The sequence below is a fragment of the Ptychodera flava genome (genome assembly GCF_041260155.1).
Source record: "Ptychodera flava strain L36383 chromosome 23 unlocalized genomic scaffold, AS_Pfla_20210202 Scaffold_24__1_contigs__length_23054250_pilon, whole genome shotgun sequence".
Taxonomy (NCBI): Eukaryota; Metazoa; Hemichordata; class Enteropneusta; family Ptychoderidae; genus Ptychodera; species Ptychodera flava.
The window spans coordinates 22,491,284-22,516,806 of record NW_027248278.1 but is presented as its reverse complement, the minus strand read 5'-3'; the positions used below and the strand labels follow the sequence as shown (position 1 = coordinate 22,516,806).

General features: G+C 37.8%; 1 protein-coding gene across 1 annotated transcript in view; it reads right to left on the bottom strand.

The window, feature by feature from the left end:
• Positions 1-25,523, bottom strand: part of LOC139124735 (26S proteasome non-ATPase regulatory subunit 10-like) — a 70,235-nt gene continuing 44,712 nt past the window's right edge. Inside the window, exons 5-8 of the mRNA XM_070690849.1 lie at positions 19,707-19,805; positions 3,045-3,110; positions 2,676-2,795; positions 1-135 (exon numbers count right to left, since the gene is read on the bottom strand). Of these exons, the coding sequence (XP_070546950.1) occupies positions 1-135; positions 2,676-2,795; positions 3,045-3,110; positions 19,707-19,805 (420 nt within the window). The remainder of the gene's footprint in view (positions 136-2,675; positions 2,796-3,044; positions 3,111-19,706; positions 19,806-25,523) is intronic.

The window sequence follows — 25,523 nt, the reverse complement described above, 5'->3', positions numbered from 1 at the left end:
TCATTGGAGGAGAATGGAGAAAATTGAGACATGATTCTTGAAGTTGGCCGGCAATGTTAGCCATGCGTACAGCCTCCGTGCGTTCCCGGCGTTACACGGGCAAGCCGGCATGTTAACATCTTTGTTTCTGTTTATCTGTGAATAAGTCAGCATATCAAAATTAGACTTCAATATATCAAAATTGAACGACTGACCATACACTAGGCTTAAATAAAGGATAAAAACCGCCGGCTAAGTACAAAGCTGGGATCGAGGTACAGGCCCGGGTACGGGCGGAGCTAATCCTTGTCCCCGGGAACGCTAGCACTTACAAACAGGCAAAGTTGGTCAGTTTTCGTTTTAGTGTTATGTCCCATAGGCCGAAATGTTCTGCACCTGTGAATGCCGAACCCTTGTCCATAACAGCGGAGAAAACATCAGCTTTGTAGTCATTCAAGTCACTTGAACTGGACCATTGATACACGTCATACCGTCGTACCGATCGACACGATCGCAAGCGTAACAATCGTCGCTGATGTGTAATGCATACCCATAATGTCAGAGTAGTCCTGTTTCAAATGACCTACATTACACGTCCTACACACATGTACTGCATGCTCTGATTGGTTAATCCGCTTCTCTAAGGTCCACTTTCGGAGCAGTCATTGGAGGGACCTCATGTGTTAGGTCTTATTATTATGTATTATTCAATTTAGAGCTTCCTGATTGGTTAATGTGTAGTTCCGGTCCTCCAGTGTTCACTGCCTCATTATGCAATGTCCCATGTACTTTTGGATGATGCCTGCACGTGGTCGCAGCTCGATCCCACGATATGAAGAAAGGTACTCATGCCGAGTATTTGTCAAATATCTAGTTAGATTTGACCTTGTTCGAGAGTTCTTTCACTATTCATTGCATTTTATGTGATACTGTGAATTATACATGAATTAAATATTGTCAGGAGAAATTTTGTCCTTTTCCCTGCGCTAGTTGGTTGAAATGAGCTACTGACGCCTGAAACCGTTACGTATTTTTTGTTACGTAATGCCTTGAAGCTCTATTGTTTCCTCTTGTCATTCACAGGCCTCACTGTTGTCGATGCGGCCAATCCCCCGTCGAATCAAAATGAAAATGAAAAGCGTGAACTTTATACGCAACCAACAATTGGAAAACAACGAGCCAACATGCCTGTAATGTCAAGTCGGTGAATTTAAAAAAAAATAAAATCATTTACAATAATTTCCCTTGTGTCTCTCCTATTTCGTACACAACTATTCGGAATTTGGTAGCCCAGGCCATGTTTTTCCTAGCGATTGAATGCGCTACCTTTGAGTCTGCGCAGTATAGTGAGTTAGTTTCTGCCGGATTCCGGGTGAAGCTCCCCTGGATAGCGTTCACCCGACTCATCGCGTCCACTCCACTCACGCGCGCGTTTCACACGAAAGCAAAATACATATCGTTGCGTTCACTCCTCTCAAACATTAACAAATTACAGACTTGAACCGAGTCTACTTAATGCATAAAGGGACAGAGATAAGTAAAAACATGGATATTTAACATATGAAGGTTTGTCGGGCATTTTTCGTTGTAACTTTCGGCCGATCCGTGAACATCACAAATAACGTATTACTTCAGCGGTAGCCAGGAAGCACGTGAGACATTGCATAATGAGGCAGTGAACACTGGAGGACCGGACCTACACATTAACCAATCAGGGAGCTGTAAAGTGAATAATACATAGTAATGAAGACCTAACGCATGAGGTCCACAAATCAGCGTAAGGCAAATGGACCTTAAATTACCAGATGAACCAATCACTGATGTTGGTACATATGTCATGGACCTGACTTATAAAACAGGACTATTAGAGCAAACGGACATATAAGCTTATGGCCGTGGTTTGAGGGACTATGGGGCTTAAATACTCGAAATTATCGTGTGTTGCAACGCATTTCTTTTCATTTTCGACCACAAATGGTAACCTTGGTACTTTTACAACATTACATGCACTTTTAATAGTTTGCTAGTATCCATTTCAACTCAATAGACAATGGACACATCGTTTGGTGTCGCCGTTCTCAACTACCGAAAATCCAGTCGTTGTGGACTGACCAGGTGGGAGCGCAGAGAAATACTTAGAAGAGCCAAGTGTAGAATTTGGGATAGAGTGGGGATAATATGTTTGCGTTCCTGTCAGCCTTATCCGAAGCATTCTTTATAGTTTTATCGCCCTCGTTCACGCTGAATATTCATAGACGTGGGCACTATACGGTACTCGGGGCCTAGACCGTATAGTGCCCACGTCAAAATTTGTATGGCCAAAAGCTGGAGTGGGGAATTAATTATACCCTGTATATCTGCAAACCTTTAAAAATGATCGAAATGTCCGAATATGACCGTATACAATTAACTTGAATTTGAACTCATCAAACTGTAGTAAACGTTAGCACTGAAAGTTAGCTAATTTCTCGCATGCACTGGGTAGCTGGTCTCTTAATACTTACCATATGCCGTATTGTTTTGTGTGCTTGTGTTTACATCCAACGTTTCAGTAAATAATACCAGATAGTGATATCAAGTATTACAGAAAATTCTAATATTTCACAAATTATTTTAAATGTTGCCGTTGTTTGTTTGCGTGCCCCTCTAGGTTAACTTTGTCATTCCTTTGAAAATATTTTGGTATGGTCACTTACCCTCTGAAGAGATTCTTTCAATGTAGTTTTGCCAACTCCGCCTTCTCCACAGAGAAACACTTTCATGATTTCTCGTTCAAATCCAGACTCTTTCATCAAGTCATTGTATTCTTTGTGTTTCTGTTTAAAATCATGTAAAATACGTGATAAGTAGATTTGCATCAAAATTGGTCGTCAAAATGCATTAACAAATTTGTGCAGTTTACCTGTTACGCCGTACAATGATATGTGTAAATTATACGAACAGCAAATAATTTTAGAAGGAGCAGACTGTAAAGATTTCTGTTTCATTGAGTGTGTCATTAAACCTTATTCTTTGATATTCAAATAACCAAACTGAAAAGGAGTAGATCAGCAAACGTTTCTTACCCTTTCATAATCCAAGAGTACGTCTTTGTTAGTTCCAACAGAGACTTCGACAGGTCTTTTTCCATCCTTGAGGGGTTAAATAGTAGTAATGGTTTACCACGCTTTATATTAGTCATGTATTCTACAAAGTCAGTAAATCCTGGTCTTTTCTATCCCCAGTTGAATCCGTAGGAATATAATTATAATCCAGTAATAACATAATATGAAGAATAAGGTTGATGATCGATTTCAAGGAGGGAATAAACTTAATTAGGAGATTGCATGCAATTCTATAGACAGCAAAATTGACAAATATGTGACTTTCAAAAATCTCACATAATGAATAGAAGTCAACGATTTCTCTGCCTGAATTTTACTTTAGGTTACTATGCATCCAATTTGCCATTTTTTCTCAGACATATGTCATTACAGATTGACAACGTTATTCTAAAGGAGCGTTGGATATCACTGTTAACCGATTTTGTATTTAGTGATCAAAAATTATGATTGATGATTTCGAGTTTGCTAACTGCAAATTCATTTACACGAGAAAGGAGAGAGATATAAAGTGTTCTTGTAATACTCCAACATTTAATACATACAAAATTGCATTTTATGATTCAATATCAATACATCACCGAGTTGCCAAAAGGGATCTACGTGTTTAATATTTTTATTTCTACTGTGCTGTAGTTAATAGTTTTTTGCATTACTTTCCTGCTATTAACAAAATCTTTCTCTCGGGAGGCGACACAGTGTGATCAATGGGTGTTCCTGCTGTTGATTGCTTACATTTCACTCTTTAAAATAAAGCCGACAACTTAGGTAGGCAATACCTAATTGACTCTGAGTGGATTGATGATGCATTACAATCGATATATTGAATGGGGAGTCGTATGCAGAGTCTACCAAGTAATTAGAGTGTGTTGATTTGTATGGTACTTTAGATTGAAGTGCAGAAAGCACAATATCGTATATCAAACATTGATTGCACACTATAAAGGACGTATTTCAAATATTTATACAAAACCATTCAGTTACCGAAAAAAGTACCGCTCAATTCTTTTTTATCATTGTGTTCTAACCTTTTCGAAATTGAGTGCTAAATTTTCATAATACCTATAAAAATGTCATTCTTTCTGTACCCAGAAAAATCACAATAATTCTGTCTGGCATTATTCTCACAATCATTCTTGTGAAGGCCTATAGACAATGAAAATGGTTATGAAACGATGTTGTATTGAAACAATAATACAAAATACAGCATTACGTAAATTGTATCTTACTTGTGAAGGCATATATATTTATATGTAATCCCATGGTATTTTTCTCTGTTTGGCATCATCGTATAAGAGTATTTTCGCGGAGCCGTACAACTTTAAGTCCAAGACTCGAAGTTGTGCGGCTCCTCGAAAAAACACGAGTATACGATGACGTTAAACAGAGAAGAACACCATTGGATAATAAATGTATCACATGAAAAGTCTTCTTATTTTTATTTTGACGTCGATGGATCAAAATTATCGTACAACAGGGGTAATTTGGATTCCTTAACCATCCTGTTCTACGTCACACACACACACACACACACACACACACACACACACACACACACACACACACACACACACACACACACACCATACACACACACACACCACACACACACATATATATATATATATATATATATATATATATATATATATATATATATATATATTATATATTATATTGAAAGTGGTGTTGAAATGGTAGTCGGTTTTGTACTGCAACAACTATACAATATACTACATATGTAAATTATATCAACATAAAATATGATTTTATTTTTTTTGAACATGCAAATTTGGTATACAGGGTTCAAAATTTTACATTTATCATTTTTGCATATTAAGTCATTTAACTGTTGTTTATTATTTGAACCGAATATCAGGTATCAATACTCGAATATCAAAAATAAGAAATTAAATATTGTTTGTCTTTCTTTACCTTATTTTTACTATGTATATCACTACCATATTGTAACAGCAGTTTGACTGTCTTTCCATGCCAAGAATAGCCTTCCTCTGCTGCAAGATGAAGAGCAGTATCACCATGCTGAAATATATAAATATAACATATGTATATCTATCTTACACTGAAAGTATCACTCTTATACAACAAAATGTACCGAATATTTTGCTTGTAACATGAACATGTCTGTATATAATGGTCACTTAGGTAATATAGAACAGACTCAAGCGAATTTCCTAAAAATAGCTTTCAGAACATGATTCACGTCTTTGGAAATACACTCACTTTTATCATGAAAGTGAATTCTGTTTACTTTGACTTACTGAGAAAAATGGCATCAACATGCCATGAGTTAAGTTTTCGGCGTTGTTGCACGATGTTTGATGGATATCGCGTCATATTTGGGTGGTTTGTCCGTATTTTGACGAGTTGCATAACAAGGAGTAAAATGTAGATGCGACACAATATTAACCACATTCCGTGTATTAACACGTTTATATTATACATGCTGCTTTGGTTATGATTGTTATCATAGCGATGTTCGAACATTAGGGACGAAATTGACAGAAAAGCGACTTTGCTTGCTCCTCACCGTACTCATATAAAATTAAATTCTTATTCACGATGGTAACCATAATTACTTGTTAATATAATTCCGCTCTCTGGCATATTAACGTTACGGAAGGGTTGTGATAAAGGTTAAACTTTTAGATATCAACTCAGGTTTTTTACAATTTCAAAGACGTTGACGTTTAAGTTCAATATCACGGTAGAAGAAAAACATAGTCTAGGGTGTGTAAAATAGGTGAGATATTTTTGTGTTAGAAAAATAGGCTCAGTCCTACACAAAATTAATTTGGCACGCCAAAATTTGAGCAAAAATCGACCTCGCGCCAGCTTTCAAGATAGCGTTTGATCGAGTGGCTGCACATTGCAGAGACTAAACAGCTCTTCGGAATCTTTGAACATAATAAATTCATTCTTCTCCAAAACTTATACATGTTCTCAGATATCCTATATGCCAAATTTACCATATACGAAGAAATTTGTGAGCTGATTTGGGAAAACTTGAAGTGAGAACAGCGTTGTAACTAGTTATTTCCTATGAACACTTTGTTGCAGTACGTATAAAGATATCTTTTCGTTGATGGTTGGAAAATAGAACAAAACTTAACCTTCACGGAAGTTTAACGTTCTTTAAAGCGTCTCATACCTTTTACATCCTCAACATAAATTAATCATGATTATAAACTGTCTGAGTCACTGTATCGGAAACATGATCTGTCAACACATTTTCTGCAGTGTACTTCCGATGATGCAGTCGGCTTTTTGTGACTTATTTATGGCTATAAGTCGATATAATTCACTAGATAAGTGTGGAATTCTGTACGAACAGAAAACTTGACGGGGAGCTTTTCTGTCGTAACTTACTGTCAACCAGAACCTTACTCGGGAGCAATGCAGACGACATGAGAACACCATGAGCAATGAAAGTTGTCGATCGCAATATGTAAAAAGAAATTAGTTTTTATTAAAAATTGCTTGAGAAGTACATCAAATTAAGCTCAACGCAAAAAAAAAGTAAAGGAACTCCGAAGGGAACAAAATTTTGACTATAATTTTAATAACGCTTCCCATACATCGTTTTGCTCTGTTGTACCGGTTTGAGTCGTTAAAAAATACAGAACCATTGCAAATGGACCAAAGTAGACCGATCTTGTCTCTCAACTCTCCACAATTTTAGACAATACTAGTTGCTATTGAACGAAACGCATTTGATTGATATAAACTCGGGCAGAGGTGTTTTCTTTTCTGTTTAATACAGTTGACGGCTAATCATTGCCTACTTATCATTGTAAACGTACTTTATCATCTTTAGTCCGTGAGAGAGGGACTTGTTGTGTCGTAGGAATCATTGTAAACGTGCTTTATCATCATTTGTCCGTAGAGAGAGGACTTGTTGTGTCGTAGGCAGGTTAGTGATGTTGACTATTACGAATAAGAACGAATCAATTTTATTTTAATTTATTGGAAACTGTTGCTATGACGATGGCTGTAGATGTCTATAGATGTATGGCTATAAATACGAATCACCAAAAAAACTTACTATATCTTTGTACGTCAATGGATGCGTTAGATTCCAACAGCAATCTTGCAGAGACATCATGAGCGCTAGCCGCTGCTACGTGAAGAGGAGTTTTCCACTCTATGGAGAAATATAGATACATATCATTGATGATGCAATGACTCTATGATATCGCATTAATACCAAGTCAGACACGAAGTTGTTTCCTCCTACTTTCTCTAAACCCTACCAGGAGAGGAAATATTCAAGAATCATTAATCAGTATTAAATGAATTTTGCATCAAGCTAATTAAGGACGACAAGATTTGACCTCGACTATATCGCATTTCTAAAAGCCTCAAGAATCGCTATAAACGTCGTTTCATAGCTAGTTCAAGCAGATGTACAACAAAGCGCTTGTCGCAACTCCAACAACAATTTTATCAACAATGAAATCCGGTTAGACGCGCAATTGTGACAAGGTTATGAAACTAGCGGGGTTAATCAGATACGGATATTGAAAACTTGTTATGAATAATTGCATGCTTTCGAAACTAACAACAGGATATCTGGAACACATTATGTTTTTTTTTTGTTTTTTTTTCTGAACTGTATACCATAATATCTCATACAACGAGCTTATAACTCGATTGTAATCAAAGGAGTTAGAGTTTGCCAGTTCTGTAAAGAAATATAGATTATATCATTAATGATTCTATGACACAATGAAATCACAAAACAACAATAGTCAGACACTGATATTGAAAACGCATAAATTGCCATTTGCAACTGTTTTTAAAAATGACAATGAGAATGCAAACACTGTGTTGATCTACTTTTATCGAGAGGAACCGTTTAAATGAAAATCTGTAAATAGTTTTTTTTAAACATCAATTTCCACTCTGTGAACAAATTCTTTACAAACATGATGTGAGGCAGAGCATGTATGCTGCTCATCAACAATTTCTCAAACGTGGTATAAAAAGCCTTGAAGGGATTTCATATTTAATAAGTAATTTAAGTTTATCGCATGCTTGTGCAGTTTACTTGCACGCTTCCGATATGTTAACGTGTGTCTCTTTAATGTTGCTGATTTAGTAACTACAATCCATTGATATTCAGGCCGCCATGTATATTTTATGCTAAATGTGCTGTAGTGACTTTTCGGGGGAAAATTAGAGAATAGGCAATGCAATTAGATGGAAATGAATTGCACTAGTGCAGCCATACACTGTCTGACAGATATCGATACGAGACAGAAATAAACACGATTGCCGCCGTTTCACGCTAGCATTATGATAAAGAGTCCCGAGTACACATCTACATAAACACGTATAAGACACTTAAGAAATTGTGTAATTCTATCCAAATGATGCTGACACTGGAAGCGACTTTGCCAAATCGTCTTAATTAAGCCCAGAAACAAATTCGTACGATAAAATCAGGGCGTGTAGTTTTGAAATCGAAAGCGATAAGTTTTGGTGACGATGAACATCTGAGTGTCTATCTCTTTTCTGACAGTTTTGGTGAAAGTGAAAAAAGTATGAAGCGGCAAGGTTCAGGTATTGAGAGTTAGACCTAAACTATGATTTTAGCGTGGGTTGCCGGTATCTTGTGGATTACTAGCTTTGTTTTGAACGTTTTAATTATAATTACAAATGTAAAAATAATACTTGCTTTATTGTAGTTTAAATGGGCCGGGTTCGAGGCTGTGAGTGGGATGGACCCTGAACAAGGTCAACGTGACTGAACAGTTAAGCATCACGATTGGCTTGGACCTTAGAGCGTTCGCATGTGGATAGTCTTCGTCCACCAAGCTACTGTCCCCACCAACCAATTGCAACAAAGACAGACAAAGTACAAAGTTTTCGCGAATGGTGTAAGACAGCAGGCCCAACGGAGGATACACTCGACGTGCTAACCTGCACCCGGAAAAGAAATTTCAGGGGTGACTAAAAGTATCTTGCCAAAGATGCAGAGCTGAACCAATTCCTCGAAGCTTTTAGAAACGACGCGCTAAAGGACACTATATCGGACCAGTGCACCACTGCCCAGAGAAGGATGATTCCGGACTTACATAACCACCAAAATTAGTTCGCTTGACTCTAGCGACGAGACGGAGCTCGCAGCTGAAGTGTACATAAGGAAATTATGCGGACCACCAAGCGTAGACCGAAATCAGACAAATTTTCCCTTCCGCAGTGGGTATCAGGTAACACCAGAATCTTAAAGCGTAACAATCTCTAGTGTTCAATAAGCTCGGAAATCAGGTAAATTATACATTTTCGGCAAGCCTAGATATAGGGAAACATATTGGTTACCATAGTGTCACCATGGTTTACATAACTATCACGTGACAGGTAATTTGCATAACCATTCAAAAATTAGATTTCCCTATGTTTTGTTTCAATGCTTTGAGATATGTGACAGAAATTTGTGGAGTGCAAGCTGTTCTTGGGAAGTTTTAAAGCGTGTTTCCGAATCTTTTAAAACCTTAATAAAACATTTTTTTATGCCAGAAAAACGTCCGGACCAGTGAATTTAGCCCTCTCTGATTTCTTTAAAATTGTGCTCAAATAAAAACTAAGCGAGATATAAATACTCTGAGACACACTTTTGAAGAGCGTTGTAAGAGTTTGCATTCCAGTAAGTTTAAGTCAGATATTTTGAAGTATTGAGACAAAACATAAAAACTCATATTTTTGAAAGGTTATGCAAATTACCTGTCACGTGATAGTTATGTAATCAATGGTGACACTGTGGTTACCAACATGCTCCTCTATATCTAGGCCGTTAGAAAATGTACAATTTACGGGGTTCTGAGTTTATTAACCACCAGAAATTGTAAGATTAAAGAGGTCAATTTCTTGTCTTGGACCCTTAAAAATATCGGGCCAGTTAAGTTTTTTTTAGGGTCATCTGATATGCGCCAGGAAAAAAACAAGAACGTACCCCATTATTATTTATCAATGTACACAATCTTGTTTAACTGTATATGATTTTCAGATCCTTATACTCTTATTGAAGATTCTACGGTCATTATAAGTAGATATATGCTTATAATGCTTTGTCAAAGTCAAATAACTCTATGCCTGGTCCTTTAATGTTTATGAACATGAGTTTGTTCAGTTAGTCTACTGTTGGCTTTCCACCCTCCCACTGAATGCAAGGACTTTGTGAACAAGAATTATCATGAGAGAGAATACATTTATACAACGCCAAATAATAGACGGATTTCTAGAATTGTTCCTGAAAATGTCACGATAGTGCTGTCTTTTTGCATAGGAAATAGTGTGTACAACCTCTGTTTCTTAAGGATCTATAAAGTAGCCAATCATTGGGAGACTTGGATCGAGTAGCCTTAACAAGATGATAATCCCTGACATGAATAAGATTAAGAATGTCCGGAGTGAACCTTGGCGGCTGTCTGAATCTTTTCACTCATTTCTCTTTTCACACATTTCTCAATAAAAGGAGCATGCGTATCACATACCTGGTAGAAACAATTGATCCACTGATTAATTAGCTTATTCACATTATGTATCTCAGAGAGATGTGGCCAATGGGCGCGACATAAAAATCAAAAATAATATAAAGGGTTGAAAAATTACAAAACTGTCTGCATTTATAGAAATATGAGAACCTGTAGCAATGTTGCTGGCATGGAAACGCCTCTCAACACACACGGGATAGTGATCGGAAGTACCGACTTTGGGAACGCACATATGAGCAATATTCATTGGACAGGTTACATAGATATGGTCAAAAGAAGAGTACCGGAGAATGGACGAGTGGGAACAGTTACTAGTTGCTCAAAATTCAGAGATTCCATTGCTTTATGAATATTGTGGGTTCTTACCCATGGAAGTAAGAAGATTTATGTTAAAATCCCCTAAGACAATAATTTATTTATTTTCAAAGTACGCTGATTCTATCACAGATTCAATATCTTTATCAACAGAGAGTGTTGAGCTGGGCGGTCGATATACACCGATAACAAGAAGAGGGCGTGCATTTTTCACAATAATTTCAATAATGATAATTTCAAGAGTACTAAGTTCTAAATCCGTTCTTCGGATACAGAAAAAGTCAGAGTTGATATATGCAAGAAGACCCCCGCCCGCTCCAGAAATTCTGTCTTTTCAAATCATACCCGACACAATAAAGTCAAGGTCTTGGTGAGATTCAGTGAGAAAAGTTTCACCTCAAATCAAAATGTCAAAAGACTTGTTCACGTGAGAAAGCATAACCTGAGTTCGTCATCTTGTTAGTGAATATGCTGAACATTTCAGAAACTGATGCGCAGACCCTAGACATTAATTAGTTCTTTGAATGGAAATGCACCAGTACACGTGGGTGAACTGATGTCGACTGTGTCCTGTCGATTGTTGCAAACAGCACTACCTTCTTGGCAGAGTTTCTAGGAACGAAAACATCGCTTGGATTTATAGCCAGGTCTCCACAGTTCCAATTGCGAATTTCTTCGCCGTGTTTACACACTCTGGAACAACATAGTAATAGTAACATGTTTACGCCAATTTGACAAAGCAGATCCCTCATATTTACGAAACTAGAGTTCCCCCTCCGGCATATTACGCAATTATTGCTAAATGTTCTAACAAAATTTAGTAATAATAATTTTGCAATGTGTCAGTATGAAAATTATCTCAAAAAATGCAGTGCCAGTAAGCTAATTGAGGGAGAAATTATGTGACTCTCCCCTGTTTATGTTCGCTAATTTTGAAGGCTTTTTAACTATATGATTTTTTTTTGCGAAAACAATTTCAGAAAAAAACACAAAAACATTAAGTTCAAGGGCTTCAAAATAAGATAAAATCAGTAAAGCAAAGATTAAATTCGATTTCACAAATTATAGGAGTCTTATAGAGCGATGAAAGTGCAGATAAATAAATAAAGTCTTTCACGAAATAACATAAAAAGTCAATGAAATGGTGATAAAATGGAGTCTAGGTCATGGTTTTATTCATTTAGCAATATAACATATTAGTTTAACATGTTGACTATAGAAGGTCAGACTTGGTCACGTGGGGACATGTACATGTGGCTCCGGATACCAGCATTAAGGTAACGATTTACTGTTTTAGGCGGAGTAATCCTGACGTTATTTTGTCTCCGTAACGCTAAACTAGATTGATTGTTCACGTGGCGTTGATTAAACTTAGAGAATAAAGCCCAATTGTACATTCAGTAAAATAATGCACGATATGGAAAACAAACAAACAGATTAGCTTCTTCTGCTAAGCGATTTGACGTAAATGATTATAAAGGCATTTCAGAATTTTGCCCATTCTGTGAGTGTATATGGCTTTTGTGGCGATAGGGAATATCTCTTGAGCCGGGTGGACTGCTCAGTGTACAAATCTGTCTCACTACTTTAGAAAAATACAATATCAAGATTGAAAGGAAAGCGGTTGTTAAAAATAGGATAGACAGGGACAATGTAATTTCAATTTAGTTCACTGAATTCTCCTTTGACGACTAACTTTTGAAGTTAAATTAATTAAAAAACTACCCGTATATACGGATATTGGCAGAGAAGCTGAAGCGACCGTGAGGCGAGGGATCCAATGATTACTATATCTGACACACCAATAGCCAAATGCACAATAAATTGACAAAACATGTAGGGTGTGTGACGTCTACAGGATGACGACTTTTGACATCATTACTATGTCAATCAATCACGCTGACAGTAAACAATGCAGACTTAGTAAACTTTAAACCTGTGATCGTGACGTATCTTAGATGATTTTAATTAAGTATACTAGAGGTACCCAAAGTTTGTGGGCTGACTTCATCAAATATTAAAACAGATGAAGAAATAAATTTTAATAGCGAAGTGTGTTCATCAGAAGACGATCGCAAAATTCAGGAAAATACGGTTGACAGACCATCGCATAGTACAGGGTGAACTCTAAAGTTTGCAAGACTAGTGACTGGGGCGCTCGTACGTCCAAGAAGTGATGTTAGAAGGGCAGACCCGCAAGAACAGGCGGTCTCAGTTTAGCTGGGTAGTCTGCTAAATAGATCTATTTTCGGCTCTACTTATCATTGTAAACGTACTTTATCATCTTTAGTCCGTAGAGAGAGGACTTGTGTTGTGTCGTAGGAATCATTGTAAACGTGCTTTATCATCATTTGTCCGTAGAGAGAGGACTTGTTGTGTCGTAGGCAGGTTAGTGATGTTGACTATTACGAATAAGACGAATCAATTTTATTTTAATTTATTGGAAACTGTTGCTTTTTTTAAAAGGTTTTGCAAATTACCTGTCACGTGATAGTTATGTAATCAATGGTGACACTGTGGTTACCAACATGCTCCTCTACATCTAGGCCGTTAGAAAATGTACAATTTACGGGGTTCTGAGTTTATTAACCACCAGAAAATTGTAAGATTAAAGAGGTCATTTCTTGTCTTGGACCCTTAAAAATATCGGGCCAGTTAAGTTTTTTTTAGGGTCATCTGATATGCGCCAGGAAAAAAACAAGAAACGTACCCCATTATTATTTATCAATGTACACAATCTTGTTTAACTGTATATGATTTTCAGATCCTTATACTCTTATTGAAGATTCTACGGTCATTATAAGTAGATATTATGCTTATAATGCTTTGTCAAAGTCAAATAACTCTATGCCTGGTCCTTCTAGGTTTATGAACATGAGTTTGCTCAGTGAGTCTACTGTAAGCTTTTCACCTTCCCACTGGAATGCAAGGACTTAGCGAACGAAAATTATCATGAGAGAGAATATCATTTATACAACGCCAAATAAAAGACGGATTTTTAGAATTTTTCTTGAAAAAAGTCACGACAGTGCTGTCTTTTTAGCATGGAAAATAGTGTGTACAACTCTGTATCTAAAGATCTATAAAGTAGCCAATCATTGGGAGACTTAGACCGGGTAGCCTTAACAAGATGATAATCCCTGACATGAATGAGATCAAGAATGTCCGGAGTGAACCATGGCGGCTGTCTGAATCTTTTCACTCATTTCTCTTTTCACACATTTCTCAATAAAAGGAGCATGCGTATCACATACCTGGTAGAAACAATTGATCCACTGATTAATTAGCTTATTCACATTATGTATCTCAGAGAGATGTGGCCAATGGGCGCAGCATACAAATCAAAAATAGAATTAAGTGTTGAAAAATTACAAAACTGTCTGCATTTTATAGAAATATGAGAACCTGTAGTAATGTTCTGGCATGGAAACGCCTCTCAACACACACGGGATAGTGATCGGAAGTACCGACTTTGGGAACGCACACATCAGCAATATTCATAGGACAGGTTACATAAATATGGTCAAAAGAAGAGTACCGGAGAATGGACTAGTGGGAACAGTTACAAGTTGCTCAAAATTAGAGATTCCATTGCTTTATGAATATTGTAGGTTCTTACCCATGGGAGTAAGAAAGTTTATGTTAAAATCCCCTACGACAATAATTTATTTATTTTCAAAGTACGCCGATTCTATCACAGATTCAATATCTTTATCAACAGAAGTGTTGAGCTGGGCGGTCGATATACACCGATAACAAGAAGAGGGCGTGCATTTTTCACAATAATTTCCTTAATGATAATTTCAAGAGTACTAAGTTCTAAATCCGTTCTTCGGATAAGAAAAAGTCTGAGTTGATATATGCAAGAAGACCCCCGCCCGCTCCAGAAATTCTGTCTTTTCAAATCATACCCGACACAATAAAGTCAAGGTCTTGGTGAGATTCAGTGAGAAAAGTTTCACCTCAAATCAAAATGTCAAAAGACTTGTTCACGTGAGAAAGCAATAACCTGAGTTCGTCAATCTTGTTAGTGATATGCTGAACATTCAGAAACTGATGCGCAGACCCTTGACATTAGTTAGTTCTTGGAATGGAAATGCACCAGTACACGTGGGTGAACTGATGTCGACTGTGTCTTGTCGATTGTTGCAAACAGCACTACCTTCTTGGCAGAGTTTCTAGGAACGAAAACATCGCTTGGATTTATAGCCAGGTCTCCACAGTTCCAATTGCGAATTTCTTCGCCGTGTTTTACACTCTGGAACAACATAGTAATAGTAACATGTTTACGCCACTTTGACAAAGCAGATCCCTCATATTTACGAAACTAGAGTTCCCCCTCCGGCATATTACGCAATTATTGCTAAATGTTCTAACAAAATCTGGTAATGATAAATTTGCAATGTGTCAGTATGAAAATTATCTCAGAAAATGCAGTGCCAGTAAGCAAATTGAGGGAGAAATTATGTGACTCTCCCCTGTTTATGTTCGCTAATTTTGAAGGCTTTTTAACTAGATGATTTTTTTTTTTGCGAAAACAATTTCAGAAAAAAACACAAAAACATTAAGTTCAAGGGCTTCAAAATAAGATAAAATCAGTAAAGCAAAGATTAAATTCGATTTCACAAATTATCGGAGTCTTATAGAGCGATGAAAGTGCAGATAAATAAATAAAGTCTTTCACGAAATAACATAAAAAGTCAATGAAATGGTGATAAAATATAGTCTAGTCATGGTTTCCATTCATTTAGCAATGTAACATATTAGTTTAACATGTTGGCTATAGAAGATCAGACTTGGTCACTTGGGGACATGTACATGTGGCTCCGGATACCTGCATTAATGTAACAATTCACTGTTTTAGGCGTTGTAATCCTGACGTTATTTTGTCTCCGTAACGCTAAACTAGATGAATTGTTCATGTGGCTCTGATCAAGCTAAGAGAATAAAGACCAATTATACATTCAGTAAAATAATGCACGATATGAAAAACAAATAGATTAGCTTCTTCTGCTAAGCGATTTGACGTTAATGATTATAACGGCATTTCAGAATTTTGCCCATTCTGTGAGTGTATATGGCTTTTATGGCGATAGGGAATATCTCTTTAGCCGGGTGGACTGCTCAGTGTACAAATCTGTCTCACTACTTTAGAAAAATACAATATCAAGATTGAAAGGAAAGCGGTTGTTAAAAATACGATAGACAGGGACAATGTAATTTCAATTTAGTTCACTGAATTCTCCTTTGACGACTAACTTTTGAAGTTAAATTAATTAAAAAACTACCCGTATATATACGGATATTGGCAGAGAAGCTGAAGCGAGCGTGAGGCGAGGGATCCGATGATTACTATATCTGACACACCAATAGCCAAATGCACAATAAATTGACAAAACATGTAGGTGTGTGACGTCTACAGGATGACGACTTTTGACATCATTACTATGTCAATCAATCACGCTGACAGTAAAACAATGCAGACTTAGTAAACTTTAAACCTGTGATCCTGACGTATATTTGATGATTTTAATTAAGTATACTAGAGGTACCCAAAGTTTGTGGGCTGACTTCATCAAATATTAAACAGATGAAGAAATAAATTTTAATAGCGAAGTGTGTTCATCAGAAGACGATCGCAAAATTCAGGAAAATACGGTTGACAGACCATCGCATAGTACAGGGTGAACTCTAAAGTTTGCAAGACTAGTGACTGGGGCGCTCGTACGTCAAAGAAGTGATGTTAGAAGGGCAGACCCGCAAGAACAGGCGGTCTCAGTTTAGCTGGGTAGTCTGCTAAATAGATCTATTTTCGGCTCGATCTATCGATCTCGTGGTCGATATGCCCCCACTGCAACCTAAATACTCATTTAGGTTGCGGTGGCGGGCATATCTACCCGGCTCGAGCGCGTGTGCCCGCCTGTAGCATGTCACTCGAGCCATAGCGCGTTCTGCGTAGACGTCGTACCAGGAAACGCCGCTTTTTCCGATCGTTTCTTCCAAAGAAATGTCATTTAAAGTTCATATTCAAGTTTTTCAGGTGCTTGCTGTCGTTACAAATATTATAATTATCGTCTTGACGTTTTAGAAAAAAAATTGAGGACCTAACCGACGTCGTGTGTTGCTCAATTGCTAGAGAATCCGATGTGAAGGAAAGGCGGCGACTTTTTTCAAAGTTGAATAAATTTCCTTTCTGGTTGTATTAGTCATTTAATCGAAGTGCTTTAAAAAAATTGTTAACAATTAATTAAGCTATAGACAATGGGCTGTCTCGATTCTCCCGTCTATGATATTTACTGATTCTTTCTCTTCTTTGTCGATCGATGAAAGTATTTTCATCTTCAATACTCTGTCCCAATTTGACATATGTAATATACTAACCTATACTGTCATTAGTTTCTGACCAACGCATGTACAAAACTTGGCCCGTTCGCAAAAGCACATAATCTTATTTGACGAGATGTTTTGCGAAACTGTGAATAGATATATTAGATGAACGATCGTACTTCACGTATTGGGGAGATGGGCTTATTCATGTTGTTGTCTCTGCGAAAAAAAAACGGGGATGTTTAGGCCATAACAAAGGCGATGACTCGGTTAGTCAAATAAAAAAAAACTTTTCGGACACCATTTTTTTATCTAAGCGTACATTTGTCGGTTCGGCGTGCGACCGTATGCAGATCGCCCATATTCTCTTTGAAACTAGTGAAAACAATTCTGCGACAATGATGGTGTCTCCTCGTGCACGTCCTTGAACCCTTAGCCGTGACTATTGTTTTTTGATGTGTTCCGTGATTGATGATTGGTAGAATTAATGTATCAAAATTTGAAGACACACGTGACTGAATCCTGTGATTATTAGGGGCGAGACGGACGGCAACACCAACAGTCCACGAACCAAGGGAGTATCAGTATTACGCAGTGCATTGCATGCTTTCTGAGAATGAACCGCGTGTTTCCATAGCTACCATGCGAAATCCAGCGTTGACCGATATTCCTGTCCTGTTTCGGAGGATAATGTTCGAGCTGCGTAGCTAATGTTATGGTTCAGATATTCTAATCTTTTGTGTTTGAAAGGATTATCGATTTAAAGAGAATACTAAACTTTTGTTATTAGTTTACCATTACATAACCCAGCACACGGGGCAAAGCAAAATTCTTTCCAGGTTTGAAAATTTCTGCGACTCGCTCTCACCAGCGGTCGCAAGAAAAAATACGTCGGTATCGTGGCTCCGCCATGTTTATTGTTATTTGTACGACTAGTTTGAAAGTCATATACTTTCTTAACTTAGAAATTCATATTGCAATTCAATATTTTACGCACAAAGTCACCTTTGCATTTAAATACGTCCATTCGGAAGAAAAAACGTTTACAGACTTTCGATGGTGATAACTAGCTCCAGGCCGTGACACGTCTCCAGTTACGAAATTAATCTGATAAACTTCGTAAATCGAAATCGACATCAACATTGAGCGGTGATAGTGAACCGTTAAATAAATGTCGGCATAATACAACATATAAAACATAGCTATACTTTGAGAGAGAGAGAGAGAGAGAGAGAGAGAGAGAGAGAGAGAGAGAGAGAGAGAGAGGAGAGAGAGAGAGAGAGAGAGAGAGAGAGAGAGAGAGAGGGAAGGAGGGAGGGAGAGGGGTGGTTTATGCAGTCGCGAACTGATCATGGTCTTTAGGATGGATGGATGCAGTGTTGATTTACACATTTGCGCTGCACAGTATCGAAAATGTACAGATAATTTCCCGACATTTTAGTTATTTTCGAACAAAGTAGAACAAAACCAAAAGTTTTGGAGTTACTCTTCAAATGTTTGACTCGCAAGTTTGCTAAAGTTAGATTATACTTACAGACAATGGTCGCCGTAGTTTGCTGTTCAAAAAGAATGTTCTTCAATACCACGTTACTTATGATCAGTGATGTCACATTTTAGTATTTTTATAAATATATATTAATGATCATGGTGTTATTTTTGATTATATTCAACGATTTCAAAACGTAATTACTTTTTCTCGTCGAATTGAGAGGTTTTTTTTGTAGTTCTGTAGACGAAACGATTGGACATAGCAGAATATCTTGGCGATGGCAGAACTTCTACGCTATAGTTTAGCTGCAATAATTGCACAGTTGCAGCCCGCGCCCGGGCCCCAGGTAAGCCTAATTCGGAACGTAATGACGTCAGTTTGCAGCGGCGTCGTGGATTGACTGTGCCTTTGTCATTCCTGTTGAAATACATATTGCTACAAGCATCGCAGGCTTCACGAAACATTGTTTATGAAACGTTTTACTGGTCCAGCCGTTATATTCAGTTAGTACGTATAATCTGTTGTTTGCATGTCAACACATTTTCAATCTCCTGTGCACACTTATCGTACCGTAATTTACACAGACATAAACATTCGATCCCGCCCTTTAATGTCAAATGTGAACGGGATTAACTTGATCCCGTGTATCAAGACCCTGGCCTCCCAATCGTGTTTACCAGCTTGAAAAATACATTGCTAAAATCATACTTATCAAAATCTATGAGTTTCGTTGTGTAATCATTAGTCGGTTTTTGCAAACCCATTATTGGTTTCATCTATGCGAGTACGCCTACGAAATCACGGGAATGGGCGAAGACGTTCAGGACTCCCGGTAGGTTGCGATGGAGACGGGATGTCTTGGTTTCAGAGCGGGTTTCTTGTTGCTAAATTTAATAATTTTAATGATTTAAGTTTCAGTTGAAGCTTAGTAATGTCACATTGTACTATTTCATGAGAATAGATACCGTATTCACTTACCTTGTTCTGTATGTCCACTGATGCTTTGTATTGCAGCAGTAATTTAGTCGTCTTCTCTCCGCCACACTCTGCTGCATAGTGAAATGGTGTATTGCCATTCTGCAGAAAAGTGAATAATATAAAGTTTAATTATGAAGTGAAATAACTGACAAGGACACGAGATTGGCATTCAGTAGGCAAAAGCCTGTAATGTTTTAATGACGGTAACTGGAAAGCCTTGCAGGCCTTAAAGGAGAATAATAAACACTGTTGAAAAGCTAACGTACAAAATAGAGAAGTCTTGCAAGTACAGAACTATGAATTTTTATAAGACATGCAAAAGACATGAGCTTGTTATGCTTAAAACCAATAGATGCATAGGTCTAACTTGGTTTTTGAACTAATAATTAAAAAAACCCCACAATGCACCCGCATTCTTAACTAAGGTAGGACAGGGTGGGGAAGAAACGGAGACAGATGCCCACGACTTCTGGCCTGAAATGTAAGTATGGCACAAATAAACATGGCCCGTAGAGGGCGGTGTCTCCCACGCTGTCAGTGTAGATAATTATGCAACATTACTCAAGTACTTGCTTTTCGCAATGTTGCCTAAATTATACAGCAGGATATACTTAAGCAATGATGTATCCCCCTCCCTGGCCTTCATGGACGAAAGCGAATATTGCACAATATAATGTTCGAGGCGAAGGCGAGTACACTATGAAGTGCAAAGTTTGCTATGGTCCATGGGCCGGGAGGGGATACATCATTGATATTATTTTATAGTTTTGGCAATGCCAGTGAATTTGTAGATGTAGAAAACGAATTTAAAACAAAACATTAACTGATATTGAAGCCCGTGAACATCATCCGGCGTGATCGGCCCTGAATGTGTATACATTATACATTTACACACACTCCAAACTACACTGTACACGCACGTCTAGCACGAAGATATGAGTAGTACACTCATGGTTTGATAGAGAAATACACAAACTATGTATTTTGGAAGGAAACGAAAACTATTTATATCTCTGCAATCCATATCGAACTTGAATCGTCATCTTTCAATATCATGTCATTCAAAAAGATAAAACACGTGATATGCCAGTCATCAAGAAAACGGGGTGTCCATGCATCGACATCAATGCCTTGTGCAGCGAGCTGTCAGGTATCAGCTGATCAGCATGTGTCGCTAGTAGTAACGGTACAACATCCAGTTACAAACAATATCAACAGAGTTCCACACTTTCATTGAAATGTTTACATTTCATTCATAATTGCGTCTATAAATTTTATTTCGCATGGCTTCTTGACAATAGCTATTGTATTTTGGCGACCGGGGAAACGATGTAAACAGGTGTTTGGAAGGTACATTTGACAAACATACTGGCGAGGCTTTGTCGGGAACTAGTCGAAACCGATCATGAAAGTTATCGCCCATTTAAAGATGCATCAGAAAAAATTGTAGCCTGGCAAGACATTAGATCAAGGAGATCCCACGGTCGTTATGATTGTTGGTTGTAGTTGCACTTGGACCGATATTTTTATTAGCTCCAGAATCCTTTCTGTAGATGCTATCTGACAATGTTAATGACATCAACTGCCGTTGTTGGTCCTTGGATGGCTGGTTTGAGTAGCTTTTAACGATTGCCTAGTTTACATGGTCACTTTTGTAACATACATAATATGCTGTGTGTCAACCCAGCATCATCTAGGAGTTTGCAAGCGTACTGAGTTCTGCTTCACTTACGATATACTGCACCGTTGACACTGCAGCAAATCGGGCGGGACTGCTGAGCGACAGCCAGACAGAGGAGACGACAGGTGCATCCGGGAGGACTCAACAATTTTGATAAATCTTAAAAAAATGCATTTAAATCGATATTTATTTGCACCGGTATCAATATTTCGGTGTGCGTTTTACATGGTTTACTGCATAACATCTCTCCCTTTAAACACTTACTTCTTATTCGTTTACAAAAAAAAACTTTGTATTGTTATGCTTACTGTGGGGGCTCAATGCTGGATAATCGGATACATAATCAGTAATAATCAGGATGTATTACATCATAAATAAGGATAGTGACAATTCGCGGCCAAAAGATTTCGTTGGAATAGGTACATATCGACATATCAGTATTTCAACAATAGCCTTATTCCTTACTTGATTTACTAAATGAAATGGATTTCAACATCAGGCGGGGTGAGGCCTTCAAAATTCTCTTCTGGTTGTAAATGTCTTCGCCGAAGGCGTTTCGATTGGTCACGGTTAATTGAAAATAAATAGATCGTAGAAAACAGCTGTCAGATGTTTGTGTCCGTCATTGCAAGCTAGCGGTTCTCTCTCGCCAAGTGATTACCGTTGAGGGCGCTTGCTCCGAACTAAATTTATACCTTATTGATTGACGTGTAAATGTGAGATCGCTTAGATCGCTGATAAGTAATATTTACAGAGCGACTAATCGGATCCGCTCAGGTTTAATAACATACACGTACTCGTGTACCCCTGATTTGGCTTTCCTCTTCAACGTTTTCGGTGGCCCATGGCCATCACCGCTCCTGATCCGAGTCTGACTTTAAAAACGTGAGAACAGTTCCCTACGCCCCCATGGCCTGCATTAATTTAGGAAGGAGTCGGGGTGGACCTAAGTCCGAGCTGGGACTTAACGTTCGCAGTGCGTGTGAACGCATCGGAAAATACCGACGTCGCAAAAACGCCCCAGTGTGGCGAGTTTGGGGCATATTTTCGATGTTACCCATTTCCTTGTTCTGATGTCGTTGAGTTTAACCATGACAAATGTGTCCTACTAGTACGCGCCGAACGTGGTAATAATTGGTCCAAAGAAAAAAGTAGCGCTTTTGCTTGCTGTAAGGCGAGAAGAGAGCATCCAGAAATTGATGAACGTCGCTTCCAGAGAAGATGCAGTTTATTGAACAGTAGCAGACGAAACATACAGCAGCCAAGCCCCTGGGGGTACTCCCATAGAAAAGGAGTACAGGCATGCCCCCGAATGGTCCACTTTTTCGCTAAAAACCCTTAAACATGCATTGATTTTTTCACCGTCAAAAGATAACAAAGAAAAGGTCCCGTTCATTAGAAAAACCTTCACATGCAACAAAATAAAGATGAGAATTTCCAGACATTGTCAAGGAAAATCTGTAACAATGAGTAGTATTTTTGGAATATTCGTGGTAGATGTTTCCAAATCGGGCGGCACACCCCATATGACAAGAGAAAGAGTACACCCCCAGGCAGTCAAAGGATTTAAGAGAAGCCCTGTCTCTGAAATAAAAACCAGGAAGTCAACATTCGAAGGTATATACGACCACAATAACAGAAGCAACCGAGGAAGGAAGACCATACTCTGACGAATTTGTGAAATCTTGGTGGATCACCCGGCAGTTAATCCATAAGCCATTTATGTTGTTGCCTTGATGCCTAACATTACTGTAGAGGGCGTTTAGGTCGGTGTCACTTTCAAAACAAAGAGTGTGGACGCACACAGTTTCCTCGGGCTAATGCCCTGTATTTGCAAAGCGTCAACACAGACCTTGCAACGCCCAGAAAACTCACATTGAGAATAAGAATGCAGACACGCTTCTGTATTTGGATTCCGTACACTGTGCATGTCCAGATAACAAAATACCGTAATTGTATAATACTTACCTTTAATTCACGATTGACTGTAATTTAAGAATATTCAAATATATTTCTTACAAAGAAAAGCTGTTTCGCACATTGCAAGTTTTGGAATAGTGAAATAGCACAGCTTGTTAGTTCTCATTGCCATAACTATACATCAATAAACCAGTTTTTCAGTCTCTTTTTGTACCGTATTATAGTTTTCTCATTGTTCTCAAGCTTATGGCGAACAAGTGTAACACCTTATGATCTAAATCAGGATTTCCTGATGTCATCGTTTCTAGATATGTTAAGGCAAAAAGTTAAATTTTTAAAGATCATTTTAAGCGCTTACTGCTGTGATTGTTAATACTTTGGCATACGTGCTTTAGGAAATGAAGTGGTAATTTAAAATGCATCATGATTTTTATTGATGAGACGAACTGACCTCGGATATCTCAGGTTACTGCTATCGTTGCATAACCACGAATGAGTTACTCAATATATTGAATGAAAATATTTCAATTTCTCTTTCACAGTTGCGATGACCAAAGGTAACGAATTCTTGTCAAATTCTAGCAATTCCGCAGTGGACTCCGAAATTAGTGCTCTATTTATGTGTGGCAGCCGTCTCGAGAAGGGAAAAGCTACTTTTGGGTTATAAGCTATCAAATTTAGTTATTGAATCTGTGGGAGGATTGAACGAATGGTTGATGTCATTTACTTCTTCCTGTACATTGAATTTGTTATGCGGTACCTGTGACAAACATCGCGTCATACCTTTCCTTCTATTACAGTACCAACTGCATAATCGACTTCTCGATAGCTGTACCACTGTGCTTAGAGTTTATAGCTACTGCATCGGGACTTGTTCATTCGAAAGTTGCGATAGCAAGCTTTATCGGTGAGGGCGCCTTGCAACAAGAAGAATAAACTTTTGGAAATTGAACGATACTTACGTTTTTTGGTCAAAGAATCTCTGAGCTTAGTGTGAATTACATGTCGTGGATTATACTTTGTATATGATGATAATAAAGCGTCCGTATATGCGTTTTCACAGAAACATTTTTCTTGACCTTTGGTTGATGAAGTTTTTAGCTGATTGAAATTGTCCTTTTTCGGACGATTAATGTGAATAAACATGAATTCATATCATTTCGACGGTTTAATTTATATGTACTTTGTTGCCAAAAACAGAGAAACGTTCTATGGGAGATATTTATTATGATTCTAGGACGACGAAAATACATATGACAATAAAGATTATTCTACGTCAAATGCATGAACTGAAAGAAGGAAACACTTTCACATTAGCTAACATCTATATCAGGGAAGTATGTGTCAATCTGAATTTTGACCATATGAAAATTTGAAAGTGGTATAAATGTTACAATCTATTACCTGGCAGCGTTCTATGAATGTAGTTAGCTTGATTCTTAAGCTGGAAAATATTGAAATCTTTCAGGTCTCAAATACGCAACTAAGAGAAATCGAAATCTGAGTGAATTCGAAAAAAAACAAAAAAAACTAAACTAAAGCGTATACTTTTTTGAATTCGTGGATGTGAGAAGAAATGCTCCAAGAGTTATTCTGTGCAATAATCGGATTATTCAAATGAATATTTAACAAACATATATTTTTTGCCTTCCATGACATTGAAACTGAGCTTAGATGTCACTGCTTTCGATTCGTATTTAGTATCGGATGTGTGGCAAAGCCTGGACTACCTTTTCTACAGGTGATAGATCAAAGCCACGAGTCTAGGATTTGACAATGTTGAAATCGCCTTCTACTTCGTTCTGACATTCCCCTCTATCTGTGCTGATAAAAAAGACCTTCATTCCTTTGCAAGAAGTGTTATTGAATTATTTGAATCATTGAATTTCTGCAAGATGGCACGAAGAAGATATCCTGAAAATGTACAAGTCCCGATGATTGTATATGCAGCGTACAATTAAGAATTACAGGATATGGGTAGATGAGCAGTTACCTTGTCACAATTATTTTGTTGCTGTACGAATATGGATTATCAACTCGCGCGATTTCACGGGTTGCATTATGCAACCAACTCTGTGTACGGTGGGAAACGGGTATCTCTGAAATTATCAATTGGTCCAGACCGATTTTAATGTCTGGTATTGCGTGGCTGAAGGACTGATTGAGAAGAAATATCGGCCATTGGTTTCCGTCGCCACTGAGGATTTCATAGACAA